General features: G+C 40.6%; 1 protein-coding gene across 1 annotated transcript in view; it reads right to left on the minus strand.

The window, feature by feature from the left end:
• Nucleotides 1-14,393, minus strand: part of LOC126198569 (neurobeachin) — a 1,606,419-nt gene that overhangs the window by 988,741 nt on the left and 603,285 nt on the right. The window contains exons 12-19 of the mRNA XM_049935000.1: nt 12,598-12,811; nt 11,484-11,706; nt 10,329-10,471; nt 9,867-10,057; nt 9,415-9,523; nt 9,246-9,327; nt 8,876-9,027; nt 6,110-6,274 (exon numbers count right to left, since the gene is read on the minus strand). Of these exons, the coding sequence (XP_049790957.1) occupies nt 6,110-6,274; nt 8,876-9,027; nt 9,246-9,327; nt 9,415-9,523; nt 9,867-10,057; nt 10,329-10,471; nt 11,484-11,706; nt 12,598-12,811 (1,279 nt within the window). The remainder of the gene's footprint in view (nt 1-6,109; nt 6,275-8,875; nt 9,028-9,245; nt 9,328-9,414; nt 9,524-9,866; nt 10,058-10,328; nt 10,472-11,483; nt 11,707-12,597; nt 12,812-14,393) is intronic.

The raw sequence follows: 14,393 nt of genomic DNA on the forward strand, positions 1-14,393 counted from the left end.
TTACGAAGGTTAGGTGGACGGCGGAAAGACACTCTTGGCGGAGTGGGGAGGATTTCATGAAGGATGGATCTCATTTCAGGGCAGGATTTGAGGAAGTCGTATCCCTGCTGGAGAGCCACATTCAGAGTCTGGTCCAGTCCCGGAAAGTATCCTGTCACAAGTGGGGCACTTTTGTGGTTCTTCTGTGGGGGATTCTGGGTTTGAGGGGATGAGGAAGTGGCTCTGGTTATTTGCTTCTGTACCAGGCCGGGAGGGTAGTTGCGGGATGCGAAAGCTGTTGTCAGGTTGTTGGTGTAATGTTTCAGGGATTCCGGACTGGAGCAGATTCGTTTGCCACGAAGACCTAGGCTGTAGGGAAGAGACCGTTTGATGTGGAATGGGTGGCAGCTGTCATAATGGAGGTACTGTTGCTTGTTGGTGGGTTTGATGTGGACGGACGTGTGGAGTTGGCCATTGGACAGGTGGAGGTCAACGTCAAGGAAAGTGGCATGGGATTTGGAGTAGGACCAGGTGAATCTGATGGAACCAAAGGAGTTGAGGTTGGAGAGGAAATTCTGGAGTTCTTCTTCACTGTGAGTCCAGATCATGAAGATGTCATCAATAAATCTGTACCAAACTTTGGGTTGGCAGACCTGGGTAACCAAGAAGGCTTCCTCTAAGCGACCCATGAATAGGTTGGCGTACGAGGGGGCCATCCTGGTACCCATGGCTGTTCCCTTTAATTGTTGGTATGTCTGGCCTTCAAAAGTGAAGAAGTTGTGGGTCAGGATGAAGCTGGCTAAGGTAATGAGGAAAGAGGTTTTAGGTAGGGTGGCAGGTGATCGGCGTGAAAGGAAATGCTCCATCGCAGCGAGGCCCTGGACGTGCGGAATATTTGTGTATAAGGAAGTGGCATCAATGGTTACAAGGATGGTTTCCGGGGGTAACAGATTGGGTAAGGATTCCAGGCGTTCAAGGAAGTGGTTGGTGTCTTTGATGAAGGATGGGAGACTGCATGTAATGGGTTGAAGGTGTTGATCTACGTAGGCAGAGATACGTTCTGTGGGGGCTTGGTAACCAGCTACAATGGGGCGGCCGGGATGATTGGGTTTGTGGATTTTAGGAAGAAGGTAGAAGGTTGGGGTGCGGGGTGTCGGTGGGGTCAGGAGGTTGATGGAGTCAGGTGAAAGGTTTTGCAGGGGGCCTAAGGTTCTGAGGATTCCTTGAAGCTCCGCCTGGACATCGGGAATGGGGTTACCTTGGCAAACTTTGTATGTGGTGTTGTCTGAAAGCTGACGCAGTCCCTCAGCCACATACTCCCGACGATCAAGTACCACGGTAGTGGAACCCTTGTCCGCCGGAAGAATGACGATGGATCGGTCAGCCTTCAGATCACGGATAGCCTGGGCTTCAGCAGTGGTGATGTTGGGTGTAGGATTAAGGTTTTTTAAGAAGGATTGAGATGCAAGGCTGGAAGTCAGAAATTCCTGGAAGGTTTGGAGAGGGTGATTTTGAGGAAGAGGAGGTGGGTCCCGCTGTGACGGAGGACGGAACTGTTCCAGGCAGGGTTCAATTTGGATGGTGTCTTGGGGAGTTGGATCATTAGGAGTAGGATTAGGATCATTTTTCTTCGTGGCAAAGTGATATTTCCAGCAGAGAGTACGGGTGTAGGACAGTAAATCTTTGACGAGGGCTGTTTGGTTGAATCTGGGAGTGGGGCTGAAGGTGAGGCCTTTGGATAGGACAGAGGTTTCGGATTGGGAGAGAGGTTTGGAGGAAAGGTTAACTACTGAATTAGGGTGTTGTGGTTCCAGATTGTGTTGAAAGGAATTTTGAGGTTTTGGAGGGAGTGGAGCTGGAAGTGGGAGATTGAGTAGATGGGAGATACTGGGTTTGTGTGCAATGAGAGGTGGTTGAGGTTTGCTGGAAAGGTTGTGAAGGGTGAGTGAGTTGCCTTTCCGGAGGTGGGAAACCAGGAGATTGGATAGTTTTTTGAGGTGGAGGGTGGCATGCTGTTCTAATTTACGGTTGGCCTGTAGGAGGATGCTCTGAACAGCCGGTGTGGATGTGGGAGAGGAAAGATTAAGGACTTTTATTAAGGATTGGAGTTGACGGGTGTGTTCATTGGCTGAGTTGATGTGTAGGTGAAGGATTAGGTGGGTGAGGGCAATGGATTGTTCAGTTTGGAACTGGTATAGGGACTGATGGAAGGAAGGGTTGCAGCCAAGGGTTGCACAAAAGTGCCCCACTTGTGACAGGATACTTTCCGGGACTGGACCAGACTCTGAATGTGGCTCTCCAGCAGGGATACGACTTCCTCAAATCCTGCCCTGAAATGAGATCCATCCTTCATGAAATCCTCCCCACTCCGCCAAGAGTGTCTTTCCGCCGTCCACCTAACCTTCGTAACCTGTTAGTTCATCCCTATGAAATCCCCAAACCACCTTCCCTACCCTCTGGCTCCTATCCTTGTAACCGCCCCCGGTGCAAAACCTGTCCCATGCACCCTCCCACCACCACCTACTCCAGTCCTGTAACCCGGAAGGTGTACACGATCAAAGGCAGAGCCACGTGTGAAAGCACCCACGTGATTTACCAACTGACCTGCCTACACTGTGATGCATTCTATGTGGGAATGACCAGCAACAAACTGTCCATTCGCATGAATGGACACAGGCAGACAGTGTTTGTTGGTAATGAGGATCACCCTGTGGCTAAACACGCCTTGGTGCACAGCCAGCACATCTTGGCACAGTGTTACACCGTCCGGGTTATCTGGATACTTCCCACCAACACCAACCAATCCGAACTCCGGAGATGGGAACTTGCCCTTCAGTATATCCTCTCTTCTCGTTATCCGCCAGGCCTCAATCTCCGCTAATTTCAAGTTGCCGCCACTCATACCTCACCTCTGTCTCAACAACTTCTTTGCCTCTACTCTTCCACCTCGACTGACATCTCTGCCCAAACTCTTTGTCTTTAAATATGTCTGCTTGTGTCTGTATGTGTGGATGGATATGTGTGTGTGTGCGAGTGTATACCTGTCCTTTTTTCCCCCTAAGGTAAGTCTTTCCGCTCCCGGGATTGGAATGACTCCTTACCCTCTCCCTTAAAACCCACATCCTTTCATCTTTCCCTCTCCTTCCCTCTTTCCTGACGAAGCAACCGTTGGTTGCGAAAGCTAGAATTTTGTGTGTGTGTTTGTGTTTTTTTGTGTGTCTATCGACCTGCCAGCGCTTTTGTTTGGTAAGTCTCATCATCTTTCTTTTTAGATATATATATATATATATATATATATATGAGAGAGAGAGAGAGAGAGAGAGAGAGAGAGAGAGGGAAACATTCCACATAGGAAAAATATATCTAAAAACAAAGATGATGTGACTTACCAAACGAAAGCGCTGGCAGGTCGATAGACACAAAAACAAACACAAACATACACACAAAATTCAAGCTTTTGCAACAAACTGTTGCCTCATCAGGAAAGAGGGAAGGAGAGGGAAAGACGAAAGGATGTGGGTTTTAAGGGAGAGGGTAAGGAGTCATTCCAATCCCGGGAGCGGAAACTCTTACCTTAGGGGGAAAAAAGGACGGGTATACACTCGCACACACACACATATCCATCCACACATATACAGACACACGCACACATATTTAATGACAAAGAGTTTGGGCAGAGATGTCAGTCGAGGCGGAAGTAAAGAGGCAAAGATGTTGTTGAAAGACAGGTGAGGTATGAGTGGCGGCAACTTGAAATTAGCGGAGGTTGAGGCCTGGCGGATAACGGGAAGAGAGGATAAACTGAAGGGCAAGTTCCCATCTCCGGAGTTCTGACAGGTTGGTGTTAGTGGGAAGTATCCAGATAACCCGGACGGTGTAACACTGTGCCAAGATGTGCTGGCCGTGCACCAAAGCATGTTTAGCCACAGGGTGATCCTCATTACCAACAAACACTGTCTGCCTGTGTCCATTCATGCGAATGGACAGTTTGTTGCCGGTCATTCCCACATAGAAAGCTTCACAGTGTAGGCAACTCACAGACCACAGTCTCTGGCAGCAGAAGTCAGACTAGTAGTCTAACAAATGCTTCGTTCATTGAATGCTTATTGTGTGACAATCTTTTTGTTGTGCCTATCTGTGGCTCAGCATCTCTGGTATACGGTGAGTAACAAGTACCCTTTTCATAATGCTGTTACATTCCATTCTGGATTTTCCTTGTTTAGTTCTCATAGTAGGGCATTCCATTCCTCCACCATTGTAGTTGACAACTGCCACTTGGTCATTGGCGCATGTGGATATGCTGCAATACATCTCCTCATCACATCCCACATGTGCTCAATGGGATTTAAGTCAGAGGAACGAGCAGCCAGTCCATCTGCCAAATATCCTCTTGGTCCAAGATTTCCTCCACCTGCACTGTTCTTTGCAATCACCCATAAAAATAGAGTCTGGACCAAATGCACTCCTGAATAGATGCACATGGTGAAGGAGTATACAGTATCACAATAACATTCATCAATGTGTGTAATATGTTCAAAGATTTTGAGATCAGTACACCCACGCAGCATTATGCCTCCCCACACAACACCACATGGACCACCAAAACGATCATATTCAACAATGTTCCTGGGTGCATTACATGTTTCCACCCCTCACTATATAAGCGTACATAGAGAATCACTACTCCGAATCACCACTCAGACTGAATCTGCTCACATATGAGCATATGACTCCTCATTGGACCAGCTCCTATGCTCTCGGCACCATCGCAAATGATGTCATTGACGTCCGGGTGTTAATGGAACACAATGTACTGGACTTTCAGTCTCAGTGCCACTTTGGGATGTGAGACTGAGTGGCTTGCAGACCTGTTAAATGTGGTTACGATTGCACCCACTGTTTGATGTGGGTCTATTCTTGCCCGCTGCACAATGTAGCGTTCATCTGCCACTGTAGGTCACCATGGTCGCTCATCCCCTTCCCTTCTGACAGCACTGCCTGTGGTTTGGAATGTTTTCTATACAACAATGCTGCTAACAATATCACACTCGTGGGCTGCAACTGTCACACCTCATCCTCTTTCTAGTTTCTTGATGATTCTTCCCTGTAAGAAGTCATGCAAATGTTGTCTCTGAGTCACATAGCAATGAAGAAAATGAGCACATTACAACAGAATGCTCCCTAACTGACACAACTGTCTTTTCCTATTTCTTCAACCGCCTCATGTTGCTGGGAGAGCCCGATTTGGCTTTAGTCTCACTGAGCTCACGCCATGTGCATGACTGAGCGACCTCTGGCGACATGCTCCAGCACTTTCATTCATTCCCAATGAGTAGTTAATATTTTATGTTACTTTAACTATCTTAAGCTTTGCACAGCAGTGTATATACAAGTATTCTGCAGAAGGGGGAGGGTGTAGCAATTAGAATTTCATATGATGGATTAAATGAAAACTGTAGGTGAGATATAGGACATAAACAACAAACAAGAAAGACAAGCTAAGAAACTCACAGAAATTAATGGTTTTATGTATTAAAAAAAAAAACAAAAAAACAAAAAAAACCAAAAAAAAAAAAACCACCAGTACTCAGTTTAGATCAAACTGAGGCAATTTTTCCAGAAAAAAGGGAGTAAAATTGAGAGGCTTAAAATAAGTGAATATCAAGTGATTCATATAAATAAAACAATAAACAGAAAAAAGTAAATGATGGCTGGTGATAGCCAGGGAGGGGAGTTGGACTGAGCATTTGTGGATGGATACAGTGAGGACAGCAACTATAAGACAAACTACAATTGTCTAAACTGTCTATAAAAGTATCACTGATAACATTCATATTTATCCAATGATGCCATTTTTCCCTAGACCTATTCTCTTGCGATTTAAAATATATTTATTTTCTATGTTACTTTTAATTGGTCAGTTTTCATAATTAACAATATCTATGCCTCCAGCTAGTCTTATGGTCACTTCTCAAATTGCAACACTGATTTGAGAGAAGCTGTACACAAAGTGTTGCTCTTGCGTGCAATCATCTTCACTTCTTATTTAACAGAATTAAATATACCACCTATTTGATGCCTCGCGTAGGAATCTATATTTTTTAAAAAAAGACTATATATTTGCTCTTACTTTTGAATGAACAATTGCAAGAGTATCAACCCAAACTCTCCATCCTCCATATTCATGCTTAATGGCATGATGAAGTAGCATTCGAAACAAAGAGTACACCATGTCCGAAATCTTTTGCTCTTCTGTATTTTTTGGATGGATGTATGCCATTGCTATTAGCCATTCCTGCAAATGAGAAAATATAAGATCAGTATTATACACATTTATAGCAATAATCATATTATTAAACACACAGAGGAAGAAAACATCACACAAATAACTTTGCAAGAGTACAAATATCAGTTCCATGAAGAAGGTAGAAGATTAAAAGCAGAAAAAAAATCATTATTGTATTAACAGGTCTCTAAGGCCTACAGGAGAAAAACAGAAGGAAACCACCACACTACACACAGAGAAAAAACAGTATTCTATAAGAAAATTATAACAAAAAATGGCCAATCGGTCACAACAGAAATGATATCTATTGCAGATGGTAGTACATCGTTGCCGGTCTCCAGCTTCATATTCCACCATTGTCAGCTCCACTTCTTTAAGAACTGTTAATACTCAATCCTTCCATCACATCCTTGCATGTCCCCTTGGGTGTTTTCCAGCAGATTGAGAATGGTGGACTTGGTACAAGAGAGATTTATCAGCTCAAAAGATTTCGTCAAATCAATGAGGCCCTTTGTGCACTAGCATCAGGCTAATGTGTGGTTTTCCAAACAACTGGTACAGGTCTTCTTTCTTTCTTCATTCCCATTTACCATACTGGAATTGTAGATGGGCCCACAGATCTTTCGAAGTACCTTCCTCTTGAAGGCACAGATTGTTTCTTCAGTCATTGCTGATGATGCTCAGGTGTCACAACCATATAAAAGTAATGACTGTACTAAATTGTTCAGGCTAAAGAACAAGCAATTACTGTTTGTTATTCATTGACATACTACCTTTGTCACTCACTTTTATTAGTCAGTATGGAACACAGGTACCTGAATTCTTGCACTCACTCAAAGGTATGCCCATCAACAACAATGGGAGGAAGGAAAGCTTGACGGCATGCTACACAAACACAACACTGTCAGCAAATGCCAGGATTTTGTCAACTCCCACCATCTCCATTTCTCTGATTCCATCAGTGTAACAGCTTACTTTTTCCAAGGCTAAGTTTAACAGTACCAGCATCAAAGGATCTCCTTGTCTTGATCCATTTCGAAAACTGAATGGTGGCAATAGTTGGTTGCAAACCATACTTGACAAGCTGATTCAGAGTACCGATCTGGAATTACGAGTAGTTGAATGTATTTTGATGGGATGTCAAATTCTTATAATGTTTACCATAAGATGGGGTGGTCAGTGCTGTCATAAGCTTGTCAGAAACTGATGAAGATGAGATGTAATTCCCAACTGAGCTCGTAAAATTTTTCTATTAGCTACCTCAAGGTATGGGATCGAGAGTTGATTGTCCAGGGATGAAGCCACACTCATAGGGTCCCACAATTCCTTCAGCCAGTGGTTTCACATGGTTTAGTAGCAGTGTCGTAAAGATTTTATAACCAATTTCAAGTAACTGGATACTTGTGAAGCACCCTTTTTGGAGATGCTCCCTCTCATTCTTCAGGAATTATTTATGCTGCCCAAATGGCAGATATTAACAGCTTCAAAGCATTCACCAATGTTTCACAGCCCAAGCGGAGTATCTCACCTGTGATATCACTATCTACTGGAACTCTGTTGTTGTCGAGTGCCTTTAGAGCAACACTGATTTCTTCCTCTGGTGGTTCAGGGACTTGCACTCTACCAAACTGGGCCCACATCTTTGTTGTCACTACTGTTAGATTTCCATGATTCACTAAGTTTTCAAAACATTTTAAATAGGTCTTACTGCTCTGACGGTGATACCACTCCATCAGTCACCCACTGACAAATCTTGAGGCCCAGAAAAAGGAGCCTGATGACTCTGATTCTTCGACTGCTATCAATGGACTTTTATGGTGTTCCCATTTCTTCTTCCTTACGAGCTTATCTGTGTTACACCTTGCCTCATAATAAGCTGTCCTTGCATCTTCTGAAATCTGATCTAGCCTTTTTAGCCTCTTTGCTAATCTGGTCTCTTCACTGAACCAAGGTTTACTTCTGTATTTTGGATGAGAAACACAATCTTCATTCACACTCACTAGTACTGCATTCTGTAATGTCAACCCCACACCTACCATGCTGAGAGTTAGTGTACTTTACACAAGTGTACCTTGCAATGGGCAGCTTCTACCAACTGATATACAACTAGCTCTTTACACATCCCTGTAAGGTCTCCTTCATATGATTTCCAGAGCAGGGAGTGTAAATGAACAAATGCACAACTGAATGAATGAGTACATCAATTCCAATAGTTCTAGCCCATCTCTCTCTATCATTAACTTACTAGGTAAACAATTATAGGTTTCATGCAAAATATGTGGATTATATTCACAAGTACTGTTTATAAAGTAATGAAACATCATTGTAGGAGTGATTCAAATTACATTTGGTAAGGACTGCTGTTTTTCTGTATGATGAAAACAACAGTGTGTAAGTCCTTTACTAAACTTTTAAAATTAATAAAATCAAAACTTTCAAGTGCATAACCTGAAATGTTTAAAACTGACTATAAAATTAGTTTTCATTACTGAGCACAGTAGTAAACATAAACAGTATCCATTACAAGCTATTTCTCTTGTCACTGCAAACACGTGAGAATAAAAATGTTTCAGAAAGTAAACTTATTGTGTCATAATTGTGCACTCATACCTGCCACACTGACATCTGAAGGACTGTTCTCCTGTTTTCTCTATTGTTATTACAAAGCAAGGTCATATCTGATAGAAACAGCTTCTTAACATCCAAAAGTTGTTCTGTCTGTTTAGACTGGCGGATTAATGTGGCAACAACCTTCAAGATCACTGTAAACAAATGCACATTCACAAATAAGTTTGTTACTTATACACTATTTACATTGCACTGAAGTAAATGTGAATCAGTAACCAGTAAATGTACATCAGTAACTGCTATAAGACATTTTTCATGCATTTCAAACTGGACACACTGCAAGAGAAATATCTTCAGAGAAAATAGCATGCAAACTGAAGGAGCAATTAACATGGTTATTAACATAACATACTTGGATTTTCCAGTCTAAAGTGTGACTCAGGTTCTGGATGTCTTGTATACAGTATCTGTTGACTGATGTGCTCTGTCATTATCTGTAAGAAATAAACAGATTATTAAGAAATTACGAACAAGGCATTGGTTATAAAAGTACAGACAGAAATCAATGAATAAGCAGATACCTCATATAGTACGTTATATGTTGGCAGAGTCAGAGTTTCTTCATTTAGCAGCAGTCTCTCAGCAAGCAACGTGTAAAGATTATGAGGGCTCATGACATCATATTTCCTCCTGAAATTGGTTTTTAGATTTCTCTTGACAAAGCTACTCACAGTCATTATAATCCAACTACACTTGCTCAAAGTTTCTATACTACATAACATGGAATAACTTATGGACTTCACTCTATGGTAATACAAGACATATTAACTAAATACTAATTTCTGGCTTGTTATGACTTACAAGAAAATATCAGAATTTTTCATAATTCCAAAGTATTTATTTCCTCAAAACTATTCGATAACATAAAAATTCTGTAATAGTAACACAGGCACATTATAGACATTACAAATTTTAACAAAAACTAGGTTGCTCCTAAAATCATGTTTTAGTTACAGATCCTGGAGGCACTCACTTGTGTGTGCTGCGGCTCAGAAAGAAACCCAGGAGCTTCAGTGCCTGGAGCCTGATCAATTGACTCTCAGCGGCAAGTAACTTGAAGATAGTGCGTACTCCTTGCTTCACATCAAATGCAGGAACCATTGAAGCTGGATGTTCAGAGATCAATGATATAAGCATCTGCAGCACATCATGTAAATTCTCATCCTGAAAATTAGAACAAGTTACACAGTTGATAAACATTCAAACATTCATCAGAACAACTGAAGAAGATGCATGCCGGAAAACAAAGAGACTGGATGAGTGGTTTGGAGGGTGTGTGTGTGTGTGTGTGTGTGTGTGTGTGTGTGTGTGTGTGTGTGTGTACAAAGGAACTGAGAGAGAGAGAGAGAGAGAGAGAGAGAGAGAGAGAGAGCACTCGGGTCAAGAAGCATGCCTACACAATAGATGAAATTTTTAAACTTAGACGAATGCTTACTTCATGCATCGTTGTGAGGTAATTTAGAATACTTTGTAGTTCATCGTCCTTTACTCCATTTCCAATCATAATCAGCTGTTTTAGAAATAAGAGAATGTATGCACGTATTGCCAGTATATCTTTCTGTGGTGGTCTCGGTCCATCTAGAAAGCAGTAACAACAAAGATGGTGATGCCAGCCAATAAGGTTTTACACTATAAATACCAATAGAAATAATTAAAATGTAGGAGAACACAAAATATATGAATGAGTTACCTCTATGTGGAAGACTAAGACTACTGTTATGTAATATGAGGCAACACTAAACAAGTATTTTTCCATTTAGATCTGAAAGCAATAGCCAGATACTGTACAGCTCGTGGATCATTTTCAGTTCATACTGTAACAGGTGGGTTCCACCATTTTCAACAGTAATTACATCTAGGTAGCAACTCTGCTGTCTTAAAGCCACTTAGTATTTTGATATTTGAAATACATCATGGGGTGATACAAAATTCTTTCAATAAATAAAGTCTTCTTTGGCTTGCTGTTGTATGATGTATCTATGATTTCAAAATGAGGTTAAGATCTCAAGTCTAATGTACAAGGTAAAAGATATATTGGTGCTGAGGAACATTATCCCACATATCATCCACATTTTGACCCCTTTGACAATGGAGTCCCAATCATAGGTCTAATATTCATTATTTAAGTCAACCATAGCAGCAGTTCACATGATCATTTGTTTCTTGCAATGACTAGTGGATATTTTATATAAGAATATGGCCATGAAAAACTTCATGCTTAAGATCATGTACTTCTAAAGCAACATTACATGAGCTCTGAAGAACTACTATCTGAAAACTGAAGTACGTAACTGCATACGTTTTTGGAAAATATACTGCAGATCTTTGGAAAACAGCACTTTCATGTTACCAATAACAAAATTTTGCCCAAAAATGCTGACTTCCATGTAGATTTCCTTCCATGTCCCCAGCTTACACCAAATATAGGCACAATTAAATGTAAACAATAAAGTCTGCATTCTAAGAAAGTAATAGTCTTAACCAGTTTAACACTTCATTAATGCACCAAATTTAGGTCATGTACAATGGTTTCATTCATACGTTCTTATATAATCTTTTATAAATCGTGTAATTATTTGTTGATACAGACCTAGTCCTTTAGGTGTTATTCCACTTTTGGCACGAGGGTTTGTTACCCAATAATAGTACTTCAGTGTGTGCACCGTCTGTAGGACTGTCGAAACACGGCGCACATTGGAGTAGATCTGGGTATCGGCAAGGAACTCCGTTGCTAAGTAGGAGTAGAGCCGAGTTTGTACTGGTGCAGGGGTGTAGATCCATAATGCAGGGTTGAACAGCACATGGTCCAGCAGCTGCCACGTCAGGAACGAGAAACAAAATAACTGCATTTCAATTGACGACGAGCCTGTCCACTGGCGTAGCCAATCAATACTATCAGATAGCATTAGAAGGTAGAAAAGAGTGCAAAATATTGAACAAAATACAACACTAATAAAAATATGCATAACTAGTTGGTTACTTCTTACTTGTCCTGCACAGTATAGCTCAAAGCACCTACAAATTACAAACAAATATAAATCTTTTGGAAATTCATTGGTGTAATCCTAAACCATAATTTCTATAGAAGCTCTTTTTTTCTCATATCTAAGACTACTCAATAAACTACCATACTTTTATAACGAGCATACTACATACCACTACATTTTATCCACTACCTTACAAACCCGTTAATTCCAGTTTTCAAATCCCAGGTGTGCAACAATGAAACATGAACTTTTACAAATTGTTAGAGTTTCAATAAAATTTATGACAACTTTTTAACATTCACAGATCAAATAAATTATTTTATCATTTGTAATTACTGTGAACACCCTCAGAAAGCATAAATGACTCCTCTATGTACGCTATATGTTTGTGCAGAGCCAAAAAAACAACTCTTACAAACTACAATACTTTGTTTACAAAAGGATTTATACTTATATGGTACGAAAAAAAGATTGTGATCAACTTTTTAAAAGAGCTAAAATAATTTATGCAGATATTTAAGCTAATGCTACTAGTATTCGCTGTATAAAAATCATGCTTTATCTCTATTTGGTCTGAAATATTACAATACAACTCATAACAATATTAACCTTTATATTGGATGTCTAAGTCAAACAAAGTTCATCTCATCTAAAATGATAGCTATGTGACTGCAATTCATCAACATCCCAACAGCTGAATGATATTGCTGTTCTCACCTGTTTCAGAAGCAGTTCACTATTTGAGCTCAGGCATGTCACAAGGTATTTTGTCAGTCCAAGAAATGAACTGAGCACTTCCAGTGTTAAATGGTCTCTTGATGATCTCTGAAGCATGTAACTGATCACAAGGAAACCCCTATTCTGTATCATATGCTGCTGAACAGTTTGAGAGCTCTCAACAAGCTCACAAATAAACCCAAGAAGTTTTGAACTGAAAAACAAACACAGTAAGGTGAAAATATTTCAAAATACAAATAAAACAGAGTTGCATATATTTAATACTGAAGGTGAAGTGAGAAAACTTAAGCATTTTATGTATATTAGCACAGATAAAAAAGGTGCAATACTCAATACACAAAAATATAACATAACTGATAGCAACCTTCAGCCAACATACTTCAGACATTTAAAATGAAAGTAATGTACACAACAAGCATTGTTGACAAAGTTCATTTAATGACAAAACAGGAAGAAGCTCAGTAAACTTGTTTAAAAACTCACAAAATGTGGTACATTGATGTCAGTATATCACAATTAATATTTATATTAATGTTTGTTATAAGACTGTACAGCTATTTTTATATAAAATCTGCTAGGAACCAATGTATTCTTATACACTTTTAAATGATTCCCAACACCCATCCCACATAATCTCATGTTCTTTAAAACTAAAATAAATCATTAAAAAGTTACAGTAATGGAATGCAAGCTGCAAGGGGAGTTGATACCTTTACTTGTCTTGGTATCTCTGATGTTACAACTACCAACATTTGTACAGTATCAACAAAGATGTAGAAATGTATAAACAACCCTTCAGTGAGTGCCAACCAATGGAACTTCCTGGGCAGATTAACAACGGTTTGGAAAGCATAGATTTCTACTAACAAAGTGTTGGTCCACACAAATGGTCACCACCAAACTCTAGTCAAGGGACAGCTAGACCACCCAGTTGATGAACATGCCGCCCTACACAATGTGCTTCACTTTAATAACTGCTTCACAGTCTATGCTATTTGTATTCTTTCTACCAACACCATCTTTTCTGAATCGTGCAGTTGGGAACTTTCCCTAGAACATAGTCTTCATTCCTGTAATTCCTGGCTTCCATCTGCCTATCACTACATGTACCCACACGCCTTCTGTCCCACCAATGCATCTGGAATGGTCTGTTCCCATCACTTCACTGCATGCTCCCATATTCAGCGCTATCATCTTCCCCTATCCCTATCCTGCTATCCCTTCCCCTACCCATGCTGTGCCTGCTTCTTACTCCCATCACCCATCCCAGTAGATTTCTGCTTATGTCAGACACAGTCACAGTCAGGCCTTGACAGAAAGAGACAGCAGCCACATGCATACGAGTTGCTGCTGTGTGAATGTGTGAGAGTTCTACTTCTGAGAAAAGACTTTGTTCAAAAGCTTATATATTTCGAGTACTCTTTTCAAAGCACCTTTTTGTGACTCCACGGCTCCTCTATGTGGTGAGTAGCACTCTGTCCTTTCGATATTGTTGTTATTCTACCATTAAATGTTTTAACATAAGATGAGACAAAGATAGTTTGATAAAAGAAATAGTTTGGAAAAGAGAACTCTAAATTGCGAATATATAAAGAGTGCCACACCAGCAAGAACAAATGATGAAGACTTGCTGATATGGGAAGAAACTGACTTTAGTTCGAGTGGCCTCCAGAGTACTAAGTGTATCAAGCTGATACTTCTTGCAAATAATACATAAAAGGTCAAACCCACAAATCAAACTCCAGATGATTATGAGATGTTGACTGAAACACGTA

This window comes from Schistocerca nitens, chromosome 8, assembly GCF_023898315.1.
Source record: "Schistocerca nitens isolate TAMUIC-IGC-003100 chromosome 8, iqSchNite1.1, whole genome shotgun sequence".
NCBI classification, from domain to species: Eukaryota; Metazoa; Arthropoda; class Insecta; order Orthoptera; family Acrididae; genus Schistocerca; species Schistocerca nitens.